Source organism: Chlorocebus sabaeus, chromosome 13 (assembly GCF_047675955.1).
Source record: "Chlorocebus sabaeus isolate Y175 chromosome 13, mChlSab1.0.hap1, whole genome shotgun sequence".
Taxonomy (NCBI): Eukaryota; Metazoa; Chordata; class Mammalia; order Primates; family Cercopithecidae; genus Chlorocebus; species Chlorocebus sabaeus.
In genome coordinates, this window is record NC_132916.1 from 10635767 (window position 1) to 10649657 (window position 13891).

At 45.5% G+C, this 13891-nt stretch overlaps 1 protein-coding gene across 1 annotated transcript in view; it reads right to left on the reverse strand.

Annotated features, from left to right (window-relative positions):
• The window catches only part of IGF2R (insulin like growth factor 2 receptor), a 132840-nt gene that overhangs the window by 58458 nt on the left and 60491 nt on the right, over positions 1-13891 (reverse strand). Inside the window, exons 8-14 of the mRNA XM_073022295.1 lie at positions 13374-13536; positions 12981-13146; positions 11563-11666; positions 5401-5565; positions 2610-2750; positions 1279-1422; positions 51-188 (exon numbers count right to left, since the gene is read on the reverse strand). Coding sequence (XP_072878396.1) covers positions 51-188; positions 1279-1422; positions 2610-2750; positions 5401-5565; positions 11563-11666; positions 12981-13146; positions 13374-13536 — 1021 coding nt within the window. The remainder of the gene's footprint in view (positions 1-50; positions 189-1278; positions 1423-2609; positions 2751-5400; positions 5566-11562; positions 11667-12980; positions 13147-13373; positions 13537-13891) is intronic.

Here is a 13891-nt window from a genome sequence, read left to right on the forward strand (position 1 = left end):
TTAAGTGGTTCCAAGTCACATTAACGCAGAGGTCCTGCTCAGACACAGACCTGCCTGGGAGTCAAAGACCGTGCAGTTCTCCCCTTCTGTCTTCGACAGCACACAGGCCGCAGCTGTGTGCCACTCAAACTCATAAAAGCAACCGCCTGCCCCAGAAGTTCTCAACACTGGTGCGCTTTCCAGATCACCTGTCAATGGGGAAAAGAGATGGGGATCACTAATCCATTCATTCCTAAAAAATCTTCCCTCATTCTTCTCTGCTAGAAGTAGACTTGGAAGGGACAGCAGGAAGTGAGGTAGAATGCATAGAAGGGTCAAAAAACAGCCCTACAAATACTGTAGCATTCCATCTATATGAGGTATCTAGAACGGTCAAATCCGTAGAGACAAAAAGTAAAAGACAGGGAATGGAGAGCTGTGTTTAATGGGAAGGGAGCTTCAGTCTGGGAGGATGAAAAAGTTCTGGAGATGCATGATGATGGTATTACACAACAATGTCACCAAGCTACACACTTAAAAGCGGTTAAGATGGTAAATTTTATGTTATGTTGTATATTTTACCGTAAAACAAACAAACAAACAAAATGATCCTAGCTTCTGACTTTATCCCACAGCTGGGAACTTATCCAAAGGAAATATTTCGATGGGAGGTAGAGAGAGGATACATAATGGCACGATTAGCAATACTGGAAACGTGCTATTAATCCAACAATAAGAAAAATGTTTAAAAATAGTAAAACCACACCATGTCAACGAGGAAGTTCCTAAAAATTATTAATAGAACTGTGAAGCATAGAAGAGTATTTACGAAACACTACACTTTGAGAAACATTAAGATTTGTTAACATAAAAATGTTGACTTGGTAAAAACACACACCTATAAATAAAGGTAATGAAAATTAACATTGTGTTTAAGTGGTGAGATCATGGGCAATGTTTTAAACCATTTATGATTTTTTTCCCCTTTGGAGGAAGTTAAGTAACCGCATGACTGGCCCCGTATCAGTCGCGAGGAAGAGGATGCACTGCTGAGACCCACAACACTTCCTTCTGACACCATCTGGTTTCTCCATTTCTCATTTGGTTTTGGGGAGGGTATGAGGGGAAAAGTCTAAATGACCTAGTTCCCATCACCAAAGATTCTGGAACTCAAAATGCTTAACACCATGCCAATCTGTCTGATCACCTTTGCAGTGACTGATGAGGAACAGAGATACGAAGAATGCAGGACCTCTGGCAGAACCCAACAAAAGATTTCATCGTTTTTAAAATTTTTACCTGGCTTGCATACAAGTGTGATATTAGTTCTTATTTTCTTGCCACGACCACAATCATCACCATCTGAATAAGAGAGGTGAATGTTGCCGTTCTCTTTTGTGGGAGAAGAAATAAATTTTCCCAGATTTTTACTTCCATTCTTATCTGGAAGAGAAAGGGGGAAAAAAAAAAAAGATATGGTTACAAATTATCACCATGCGGACAAAGAAGTGATTAAAAAAAAAAGAAAGAAGAAATCAGCCCAAACCCAGCCAGTGCAGCCCTTCTCCAGCCCACCGAACCCCCCGGTGCAGCCGATGGGTTTCCCTAGAGTGCCACGTTTGACTAGATGTTACCAGCCACATCGGGGTCCTCCAAGGTCATCCATACGCTCAGCAGGAAGGTGCCATGAATGACGCAAAATGAAAATCCAAATAGCTTTTGCAACATGCATCAGCGCCAACTGTAAACTGACACTGTCCGCCACTGTCGGGGCTTCAGCTATCCCAAGACACGAAGTCTTTTGAAAGCACAGCCACACAGCCAAAGGGTGAGAATGTGTCTCATATCCAAAGCGGAAACTAACGAAACCTGTTTAGCAACCCAAGCGGGAGGCCACTTACTTCTTGGTTCACTTGCTTTTTATTATAAAGGATTAAAACTCTGCTCCGAAGTCCTTCTTAGTAAAGACACGGACATGACTGAACCTGCTTTTGAAGACACACCAGCAACTCTGAATACCAGGGTCATTCCTAAAATCCAACCGAGGCTCACAATTTCTTACTGAATGCTTTTAACAGATTCTCATAGCCTGGCGTTTTCAAAGTGAGTCACAAAAGACAAAAATGAATGTGCTAAATACCTGTATCAAATAATTGAGGAGTCTCTGCATGACAGTTACGGGACCAAAACAATGACAGCAAAAGGAAGCGAAGCATGCAGGCCCCTCCTACACTAGGGCTACAGCTGAGATTACACTTTCCTTAAGCCACAACTTTTGAACAATTCTAGGCAATAAAGTTGTTTTAAAAAATAAAATTAGTTGTACACAAATACTGGCAATGATATTCTTCAGGTTACAAACTAAAAAGATGACGTAGTATTTTCCACATGGTTCCTTCTGTTCCCAGTTATGGCTTTAGCCCATATCAGGAAGCTTCAGCCAACTTCAGGATTCCAGAGCGCATCAAGCAGTCAGCGACATTTGATTCATGAATAAAAATGTTTTACCATCCTTTATGTGAATATAGAAAGAGGAGGCTTAGATGAACCACAGGAAGCTCTTCTAACTCACTCCCAACTGGATGCTCTAGAAAACCATCACCTAGATCTTCCCTCCGGACACAACTCACCCACTGCGCACACTGCCGCATCCTCGGGGCACCCTCGCGCCTTGTCTGCCTGCAGCACTCTGTGACAGATATTAATGAAAAAATGCTTCTTCTCTGTTTCCGTCTGGCTGCCATCCACGGCTTCCCAGTTCTGCTCTGGTTCTGTAACAAAAGTGTATTTTAGCCAAAAGCAATGCTGATTTCTGTGAATCACAGAATAAATGGTGATGAAGCCAAAGGTCAAGGGACCAGAGCTCCCAAAGCACTTCGTCCCTCAATCCCCAGCGCTCACGTTTCTGGAACCCGGACAGACTGAAGGCACAAAAATTCACCGAGATTCTCAGGTTTCTCATTTAATGTGACAGAAATAAACTATACCCCAATACTTCTTCAGAAGAGTAGGCCCAACTGGGTGGCAGAGAATTAAATAGCAAAAGTCTCCCAAGCCCCACAGTATGAAATTAGAAACTGAAAACCCAAATCAAGAAGCCATCCTGTGTCTTGGGACACAGTAGAGTGGTACACCATTGATAATACACCAGCTCAGCTCAGCCCCTGTGAAGGCCTGTGCAGCTAAAAAAAAGCCAGCAACCTCTTACACAACTGCAGACTCGGTGCAGGACACAATGCATGCTACCACAGAAGACAAGCAAGGTACCACAGGTGGCCGCCGAACTCACAAGACTCATGAGCTGGTGAGTGTGAGCAGACACTGATTAGGCGCCTGCAGGAGGTGAGGGGACACCAGCTGAGTGTCACCAGCGCAGCAAGCGAGGGCAAGGGCATCCACAAAAAGCAAACCACACGGTGAACAATCGCTGAAGAAGTAACTTAGAAAGTGTGTAAAGAAGGAGGTAAAGATATAAAAATACATCTTCTCATTTGAAAACGCTCCCTTTGCAGGTTGGGTACTGGGGTTTGGAAGGCAAAAACCCCATGACTCATCAGTGGTGATACAGTACATTTGGAGAAGTACTTTCCAATGTCAACAGCCTAAAAGAAACCATACAAGACTGTGCATGTGAACAAGGACCTGCCCTAAATACTGGAAGTCTGGGGGGGAGCCAGGTGGGCTGTAAAGTCTTAAGGGACTTCTTCAAGCAGTAAGGAGCAGTTTTAGCTCTCCCCTCGTAACTTCCTTAGGGCTATCTCCGTGCAAATGCCACGAAATACTCCAGATTCCAAGAGACCAGAGCTGTGTCAGGAAGTCTACAGATTGAAAAATGTCTCTCTCCTTATCTCACAGGTCCTAGGTTGTCTCTTATACACAGTGGTGTTTTTTAAAAAAAAAAAAAAAAAAAAAAAGGTTGACTTAAGGGATCTCACAGGACCACCCACTTTACTGGAAGAAACTCGGGCTGGGAGAGCGGCTCGCTCAAGCAAACGCAATTGGATGTGGCAACATCAGTCCTCAGCCAGGTCTCCAACTCTGCAGCTAGAACTCTTTCCACTTCACAGAAAACCAGTGTCTTCCCTAGCACACACGTGGCAGAACTAATTACAGCACCGTTCCCTGCAGCGCACAGGGTGTTTAACCACAACAGCACTGCCAGCACTCACTGTCCACGTGGTTCACAGTGAGGCAGGTTCTCAAACACTCCACAAGAGGGATTCATTCCTCTTTCTAACCTGGTATTTTCCAAACCAGGTGGGGCTCAGAAGACAGGAGCAGGAGTCCTGTCACCACTGCAGTTTTATTTTTCTAAAAAAAAGGACACATATGTGCAGAACATGCAGGTGTGTTATATAGGTATACATGTGCCATGGTGGTTTGCTGCACCTACTGACCCATCCTCTGAGTTCCCTCCCTTCGCCCCCAACCCTAAACAGGCCCTGGTGTGTGCTGTTCCCCTCTGTGTCCATGTGTTCTCAATGTTCAACTCCCACTTACGAGCGAGAACATACCGCCAGCAGTTCTGTGACTGTTCTGGTTGGTAATTACATGAGGCAAGTCATTCTCTCTGCTTCGGGTCATCTCCCCCTTACAGAGGCAACTGACTTCTGCACAACTAATTTGAGCTGCCAAAAGGGTAAAACCAGAAATCTCCCCCAGCAGATTATCCCTGTTTGAGACTCCCATTCTTCTTATTCAATCTGCTCTGTTTCCTGCTAAATTCCAAGCCCCCGAGGACAGGGACTGTGCTGTGGGGGGCACTGCTGCCTCCTCGGCACCTCGTACGGTGCCTGCTGTGCAACAGCAAGCTCAGCCTCGAGGACAAGCCCACTGCACACCACTGAGGCACCAGTGAACAGCGGCCCAAGGCACACATCCATCTGCCTAGAGGATCCAAACAGAAGAACCCCGGGGGGCAGAGGCTGCAGATCCCACCTCAGAGACGGAACAGAGGCAGTGTGTAAAAGGGTGAAAACACAAGGTCAAAAGACAGCAACTGAGCCGCAGCTCCACTCTGTGGGCCTGAGAGTTCCTGTGTTAAGTGGGAATATGGCCTATGGGAAGGCTGTTATAAGAGAGAAAAAAAAACTTTAAAGGAAAAAAAAAGCAAGCAAGCAAGCTTCTAAACAACACAGAGCACAGGCCTGACACCCTGCAGGTGCAGGGCAGTTTCCGCTCAACTATGATGAGTCCAAGGTAACCCGACCAGAAAACAATAATGCTGGTCTCAGATTCAGATACTCCACCTCCCAATCCAATGCTCCTTCTAATAATTCATACAGCCACACGAAAAAAGCGGGCGGTGGGCTGTGACCCAGCCCACTGACAAAGAAAATAGTAACAGCATTTCCAAAAGTACTCGGGGAAAATGTTCCATGAACACGTGGACTGAGACCCACACGGCAAGGAGGGCAGTACCTGCGTGGCGGACCAGCGCGGACAGGTCGTAGCGCTTCTTCCCATCGATGGCACCGCAGAGGAGGTCTTCCTTCTCCTTAACACAGGCGTATTTCGTGTCCCATGTGAAGAAGTAGGTGCAGTCAACCTCTCCTGTGAATACAGGATTTCCTTTCCCATCTTTACCTGTACAATTCAAGAGGAGAAATTTAAACTCCATACGTGACCAAAACTGAGGAACAGCTAAGGAGTAAGGAAGAAACTGAACAGGACCAATGCCAACTGACCAGTTAAAAAATTCAGGTCCAGACTTTTTTACAGCCCATGGGGGTCTGAGATGGCAGAGGCTTCTATTGAGCTTCAGATGCTTAACCCTAAGTCCTCGATGGCAGGCTGGCAGGCCAGCATGCCTTTCACCTTGGGAGACATTGACAGAAGGCTGTGTACAGCGCCTTCAAAGATAAGATAAAAAGGGCAGGCAGGAGGAATGCAAGAGCAGTGAGTGGGATCCTCTGCTCCCGGGCTGTGGTCAGCTCCCAGAGGCTTCTGAACATCTCTGGGTGACACTGGGGACTCACAGAAAGGAAGACAGAAACGGAGCTCTAGTTCCCTGAGCACCACTGACTTCGTGATGCAACTGTGAACAAGACAAGTTCTCTGGGACTCGTCCCTAAAGTAAAACAAGGGTGGAAACCACCTAGTCAGTTGCTCCCAGCGAAAGCACACCAAGGTCCTATGCCAGCCCAACCATGTTAGTGGCACATCTTCAAACAGCGCTGGCATTCTGTGGCTCCGTCAGTGCACCTGTCTGTAACACCTTCCTCAAATTGAGCCTCTTCTTCCACCAAGAGGGAGCCCCCCACACTTCCCATTCCTCAGCAGGAATAGTTCAGGTCTAAGTCTGAAAACCAGCTCTTCACAGGTCACGTCCCCAACCCATGGACGCGGAGATTCGGAGGCTTTGCTGACTTGTTGCTTGCTGGAAATCCTATGCCTGCACCTTTCCAGACTAGGGGGCCGTGGGCACAACCCTCCTTTTCCCAACCCTGATGGTTTCATAATCCTTGTCTGAGCCTCCCACCATGTGATCTGCCTCCTTGCGGTCTGGTATCATAAGCTATGCAATGATCTAAGAAAACGGGAAGTAAGATTCTGTATCAAGAGCAAACGATACTTCCATTGTAATTTCTACCAAATCTTTGACAGTGTCATCACTATAATTATACTACCAGCCACAGCAGCAAACCTGTACTGAGCACAGTCGCAGCCAGGCACTGAGCTCAGCATCTCAGCTACATAAGGGCGAGCTGCAGAAAAACAGGCTCTGTTTAAGTACTTTCTTTATGCAGTTACATGCTGCATAACATTTGGTCAACAGCAGACTGCATATACAACAGTGGTCTCAAAAGATTATAAAACCGTATTTTTACTGGATCTTTTCTATGTTTAGATATATTTAGATACTCAAATACTTACCATTGTGTTACAACTGCCGGCAGTACTCAGTACACTCACGTGCTGTACACACTTGTAGCCCAGGAGCAATAGGCTACAGTATATAGCTTAGGTGTGCAGCAAGATATACCATCTAGGTGTGTGTTAAGTACACTCTATGATGTTCATACAATGACAAAATCGCCTAAAGACACATTTCTCAGAACATATTCTTATTGTTAAGCAACACATGACTATATTAATCTATTTGATCCTCAAAACCCTATGGCAAAGGTACAATTTTTGCACCATTTTGCAGATTTAGGATGCCTAAATAATTTGCTTATGGTTTCATAACTAAAAACTAGGGCAGTGCGAATCAGACCGAGGGTCTGGCCTCATCCATGCTCATAACCACAAGGCAAGATCTCCCCACTCTACTGCGGGGTTTTTTTCTATTTTTCTTTTTTTCTTTGGTTTTCGCTCCTGTGTTTTTTGTTTGTGAGGTTTGGCCCCTGACCTTGCCGACGACCTAACTTAGCAATAATGACGTGCCTCTGCCTCTCTTCATCCCGCCCACAAGGTTTACACACAGTTTAATCCTACTGGATTCACATTTCACTATTGAAAAAGATTTGTGTTCTGCAAACGTGAAGCATTCACTGCGTTTTTCTTTTACCAGGTAAGTTTACAAACAATTAAATACCACCACAAATCGTCCTAGTACTCGCCCGTACTTTTGAGCTGGTTTTGCATCTGAGACGTACTAATAATCTGCAGGCAGAGTCCACTGTAAATAACCATTGCTATGTACCTTACACGTATTCTTACTTCATTCCTCAAAGAATTTTAGCAGAACAGTAAGTTGTGCTCCCCTCTCCCAAACCACTTCGGTTCATTTTTAAGCATACTGGGCTTTGACTTCAGAAATCACTATTCATGAGGCCTACGGTTTCTGTCCGCTCATCAGCAATGTTAGGATTAGCTCTGCACAATCTCTCCCTCACTCACACAATGCCCAAGTTGCCAGTCTGGCTCCACAGGCTCGAGTTTATTCTCCAGCACACCACTTTGTGTCCTCAGTCTCTCGACTCCAGCAAAAGGGGAAGGAAAGTTTTCAAATGGAACCAAGGAGCTCTCTGCCTAAGGAGCAGAGAGCAGCACCGATTTCTCTGTGGCAAAAACAACGCTACCTCTTACCCAACTCGTTTAATTTTTCCTCTAGACACATAGCTAAACTCCATTTCCCAGCCTCCCCTGCTATTCAGGCTGGGCCAAGTGACTTATTTCTGGCCTGGAAAAAAACAAAACAAAGGAAATTGATGTTACCATCCTACAGAGCCCTTGGAAGTCACACCTACAGATGGCAGAAACACAGGATGGAAAGAGCGTAGGTCCCCAAATGACCACATGGAGCAGAGCCTGCACCCCGTACCCCAACCCCATCCCCAAGGACTAGCACTGAACTAAGACAAGAAACCTTTAATGGGCTGAGCTACTTAAATTTGTGAGTGGTTTTTTATTAGCCTATCCTAATGAATTCTGCTCTTCCAAAAAATTATCTAACATCCTTATTTAAAGGAAACACCAATAATAAAGCATCACTTTACAACTAGATTTAAACAAATGGTAAAAAACATTATGACCAAAGGATACACTTGCATCCTGAAAAATGCATGAACCTGAGATTCATATGCATAATTCCTAGAGATCCAACTTAAACTACACTTCTATTACATAGCCAATTACCACCTGTTCACCTTCAGAAATACATTACTACATCTATCTAATACACAGAGTCCACTGAGGGATTTTCTTCAAAAACTCTAAGTTTAAATTTGAGCAAAATAATAATGAACTAATTTTGCAGTACATAGTTTGCTCTCAAAGTTTGGAGTGCTGAATTACAGAGCTGGAAGGAATTGTAAGTATTTTTTAATACAACTCCTGCCTGAGAACCAGCTCAAAACCCTCCCACAAAACACCTAACATCTCTCTGTCCAGGCTCCTTGTTACAATCATAAAGATAACAGCTTAGGAAAACACAGGTTTTTGATATCAGGATGTCACCGTTAATTTTGTTAAGTACAACAATGGTACTGAATTTATATAAAGGAACGTTCTTTCTTGGCATCAGGGTGGGGTGATATGGGCCATCAATGACGCATGGCTTACAAGAAAAATCTGGCAAAACATCAAGGGCTGTTAGAGGGGCAGGCATGTAAATTTTTGTTTTAATGTTCTTTCTGTGTTTGAAAATTTTTATAACGGAAAGGAAAAACGGAGCATTTTGTCAAGCCTCGCCTCATCTGGGCTTTAGCTCTCTGGGCCCCATGGTTTCGTAACTAAAAACTAGGGCGGCTGGGAACCAAATCCAGAGGGTGTGGCCTCATCCATGCTCATAACCACAAGGCAAGATCTCCCCACTCCACTGCAGGTCTTTTTAATTTTTTTCTATTTTTCTTTGTTTCTGTTCTTTGGTTTTTCTCTCCTGTGTTTTTTGTTTGCTTGGCTGGCAGCTCCTCAATGCCCATACCTCTTCCCTGTAAGTCTGAGACGACATAATGCCCTTCTCATATGCTGCTCATCCTTTTCGATCTTTCTGGATAATGATTCCGTCTTCCCAGCATCCCCAAATGAGATCAGCACACTCTCAAAGATCTCGGTCAAGTCATTAATAAAAAGCCCTGAATAGAACAGGGCCAAAGGAGGTCATCACAAAGTTGGAGGGAGACTCAGACCACAGCAGAGCAGCCCAAGCCAGCAGGAAGTCCAGGAGAGCCAGTTGGGGTGACCTGGGAGCCAGAACCAAGGTTGGGCATCAGAGGGGCTGGGCACATGGGGAAGATACAGGCTGTATCCCTAGGGACTGGGGACACCGAGTAGGAGAGATGTGATTCAGGGTACGGACATGGCTAAGTAGGCTCGTAGCGTAGGTAGGCTAAGAGGTGAGGGCGATGAGAGAATGATGGAGAAGCTGAGGGGTGCAGGGAGTGCTTAGACCAGATGGGAGGTGCATTTTCTCATTCACGAGTCAGATGTCTGTCACACCCCTGCTGAAAATCCTTGGGACTTCACAGATTTCCAGATATGATCCAGCTCCTCTGCAGGACATACAAGTTTCTTACAATACTGCACACTCACTGTTACAGGTCGTCTTCAGCCACATTCCCCATACACGGCCTCTGACCCACTCGCAGCTACCCTGGTCCATGCCTTTGAATGTCTGGAGGTCCAGGCCCTACAGCCACCCCAACACGGGACTGGCATGCTCCTCAACGTAGCATGGCTCAAGCAGCACTTCCTTCTCTCTTAACTGCCTGGCCCCTGCACCCAGCCCAGACTCCAGCCAGTTGACCTTCGTGCCTCCCTCCTGGTAAAAGAGCGGAATGACGACACTAAGCACTAGCTCTACTCTGGCAGCACTGCCCTGAACCTCCATCCTTATGCTCCTTATCTCTCTCTGCTCCTAGACTGTGAACACCTAGAGAGCCATCTATCCTTACAACACCCTCCAGCCTCATAGGGCCTAAGCAAATAGGCACTAAAAAAATGTGTGTATTGGGAAAGTAACAAAAGCGGCCACGCAGAGAACAAGGACAGCAATGGCAGACCTGTGAACGAGGGCACCCTAGGGGCAGGTGCCACAACAGCAGTTACTGGGGCATTCTGGAAAGCCTTCCCAGTGGAAGACCCCGGGCTGGATCTTGGCCTGCTTGCTAGGACGCTCGCAGCGCTGCGGAGCTACCAGGGCAGGGGTGCCTAACTGTCTCTCCCAACGCACACCTCATCTCCGGAGGCCTCGAGAGCAAGGTTCCCATCATGTCCAGCTGCCTCTCCCTCATCCCACAGTGAATCCTGTAGCAACCCACCCTGTCACCAAGCCACACAAAGCTCTGCCATAGAACAACACACGGAAGCAAGGGCCAGAAAGACCCTCTGGGTGTGGCAGCACTTGGGGCAAACTACAGAAACCCAGAATGGGCTCTAGAACTGCTCTGAGCAGTGGTAGGGTGCCCGGCAGGGTGCCTGGAGTCGCAGCCTGGGGGTCAACAGATGGCACAAGTTTCTGATGGTGTGGTTTTTAATAAGTACACTAAGCCACTCTCTTTAAGGAATGACTTCCACCTTCACCTCCAGGGCGCAGCTGCCAACCCAGAGGCAGCTACAACTGTGTCTACCATCGTCATGATATGGACAGTGGCACCGCTTCTTGAAATGCCAGTGTCTTGGTGACTCAAGGGTGCTTCTCATCACTCGGAGAAATGAACGCCTTCAGCTTCAACGTACCCAGTGACATTGTGCAATCCCCAGATCCAAACTCTACCACAGGCTCACCACTTTGCAAGAAGGATTACCTTGACACTCATGACATAAAAGAAGAGGTCACTCAAACAAAACTGGCAAGCCATCTCGCCCTGCCGAATCTGTCCTTGCTGTAGTTTAGTGTGCACCAAAACGCAAGACGAAAACTTTCCCAACAAGCTCAGTGCTGGGCCCACTCCCAAAACAAACAGAGAGAACCGAGGAAAATGCAAACAGGATGTGTGTGTCCACTGGGGCAGTGGGGGTGGGGAAAGTGTTACTCCAATAGAAAAAAACCCAGTCTGGGGGCTAGAGCTGGCCAGTCCAAAGGACGGCATCTGACTCCTCCATTCAATGTTCACTTCCAAGAACACACCTGGGCACACACACAAGCACATGCCCACGAATGGAAAGAGGAGGGGCTGAACTCCAGCGCACACTTACCTGCGGTTTTGTTGCACTCAAAGTTTATGACGCTCATCCGCTGAAACCCTGAGCTGCATTCATCGCCTCCAAAATATATCAAGGTGAGGTCTCCATCCGAATACCTAGATTTTTGTGAATATACAGACAAATGTGTTTGGGAGAACCAAGAAAGAAACCTGAATCTTTTTAAATGTCTACACTAAGCCTTTTGCATAGCATCAACAAATCACTACTGATCTAAAACAGCAAGCTCTCTAGCCAGCTAGGGAAAAATATCTACAGGAAATGAGTTCCAAATGTATGGGCTTGACATCCTCTCGCTTCAAAGTAGTAACTGGCTGCAAGAAAGTGCTGAAGGTTTTGCTGTGAGCATGAAGACTTCTCTTGTTCTCACTTTTAGATTTTGTACAAAATAAATAACGCCCAAGAATTAGACAGGCTTCCTAACAGCCGCCATGAACACGGCTGTGCCTGAGGGGCCTTGGACAATACTGATCCTGAACAATTTGAAAGAAGCAAAAATAAAATGTTTAAAATGCGGCTTCTCGGCAGATATTCCATGCTTTTAAAAAGCTCAAAGACCAGTTCTGGGGTTTTTTGCAGTTTTCTATTTCTAATTTTTGAATCGTAATTGCCCCTAACACGTTTTCAGAAAACTGCATTTTCATCCTGCTTTTCTGAAGGTTAACTACCAAGTTAAGGGTCAAAAGAAATGTGCTGAATGCACTGTTTTAGTTGTTTAACATTTTCTGTAATGCCGATGGTGCTTGAGATTCTCAAACTGCCAGAGAAAAATCAAAACTCCTTAAAAACAAATTTTAAAATAAAAAAGCCCTATCCACCGTCAACTCATTAAATAATTTTCCTACAGTAGGTTCCGTACAAACAGCAAGTTTATAAAGTGAACAGTTCTAACAGAAGCATTCTTACTCTAAAGCCAGGAAAAACATTTGATTGTTTAGTGACAAACGGCAACTTGCCAAAGTCTAATAGGAAGGAATGCTGGCGTAACTGACTTCCCTGTACCTTATGGAAAATGGAAAGAGGAAGAAAAGGACAGGGAGTTATGTTTCACAAGAATACACACAATGCACTTGAAAATTATGCAGGCCGGGTCCCACGGCACATGCCTCTAATCCATGCACTTTGGGAGGCCAATGTGGGAGGATCACTGAGGCAAGGAATTCAAGATCAGCGTGGGCAACATGGCAAAACTTCATCTCTACACAAACTACAAAAATTAGCCAGGCATGGTGGTGCATGCCTGTAGTCCCAGCTATTCAGGAGGCTGAGGTGGGTGAATTACTTGAGGCAGGGAAGTCAAGGCTGCAATGCACCGAGATCGCGCCACTGTACTCTAGCCTGGGCGCCAGAGTGTAAGCCTGTCTCAAGAAATACAAAGAAAAAGGAAAAGCACGCAGAGGTTGTTGATGTACCGGAGGGTCTGATTCTGGTATCTTCCTGCTGCTTTGACTTGAGACGTATTGTTCTTTTTCACTTGGCAAACCGCAGCTTGCTTTTTATTACAGAACTGTGTTTCAGTTTCTCCACAGACACTCAAATAAAACAAATATTCTTTTCCATCTGAAATATAGGGTGAACCTAAAAACAGGGAAATTAACAAGAAGCTTGTTTTACATGAACAGGTATTAGAAGGTTACAGGATTACTTAGTCAAACCTGAATCCTATTTCTGAAACACTAGACCAAACTACAAGCTCTCTCCAACGCAGGAGCATGCAGGGACTGACTTGGCCCCCTATTGTCTCGTACCCTCTCTCGATCCCCTTCTTCCTAAGCAGCGCCAGGAAGCAGAAGGCGCCTGCTTACCTCCGCTCTGGGCAAGTGGTGTGAGGTCTATGGAGACATCCTGCTGCTCACCGCTCAGAGAACAAGTTTTGCTTTCCAGGTAATCTCTGTGGCAGGCATACTCAGTAATCCACTCAACTTCATAGCGGCAGTTGGATTTAGCAGTGAGTTTGGGAATGGTGCCCTATTGGGAACAATGTGAAAGAGGCAAAATAAAAAGTGTTCCATGTGGCTTAAGTACAGATTTTCCACACTTATGAAAAGCTCAAAGACAGGTTGTTAGGTTTCTACATTTTGCTGTTTCTGTTTTTTGAATCATGAATTGCCTCTAACACATTAAGATTATTTGACTTATAACAACTCAGTAAAGTTACTTTTTTTTCTAAACTGTTATTTTTTCTTTTTCCATTTGATTTGTAACACCTCCATTAACTTTGTACACTCTATTCCCTTTCTAGTCTAGTCACCTTCAGAGAGACACTCAAGCTTTGGCCAGCGAGCACCTGGACTCAGTGGCATGTGGCAGTCACTAGGACGTC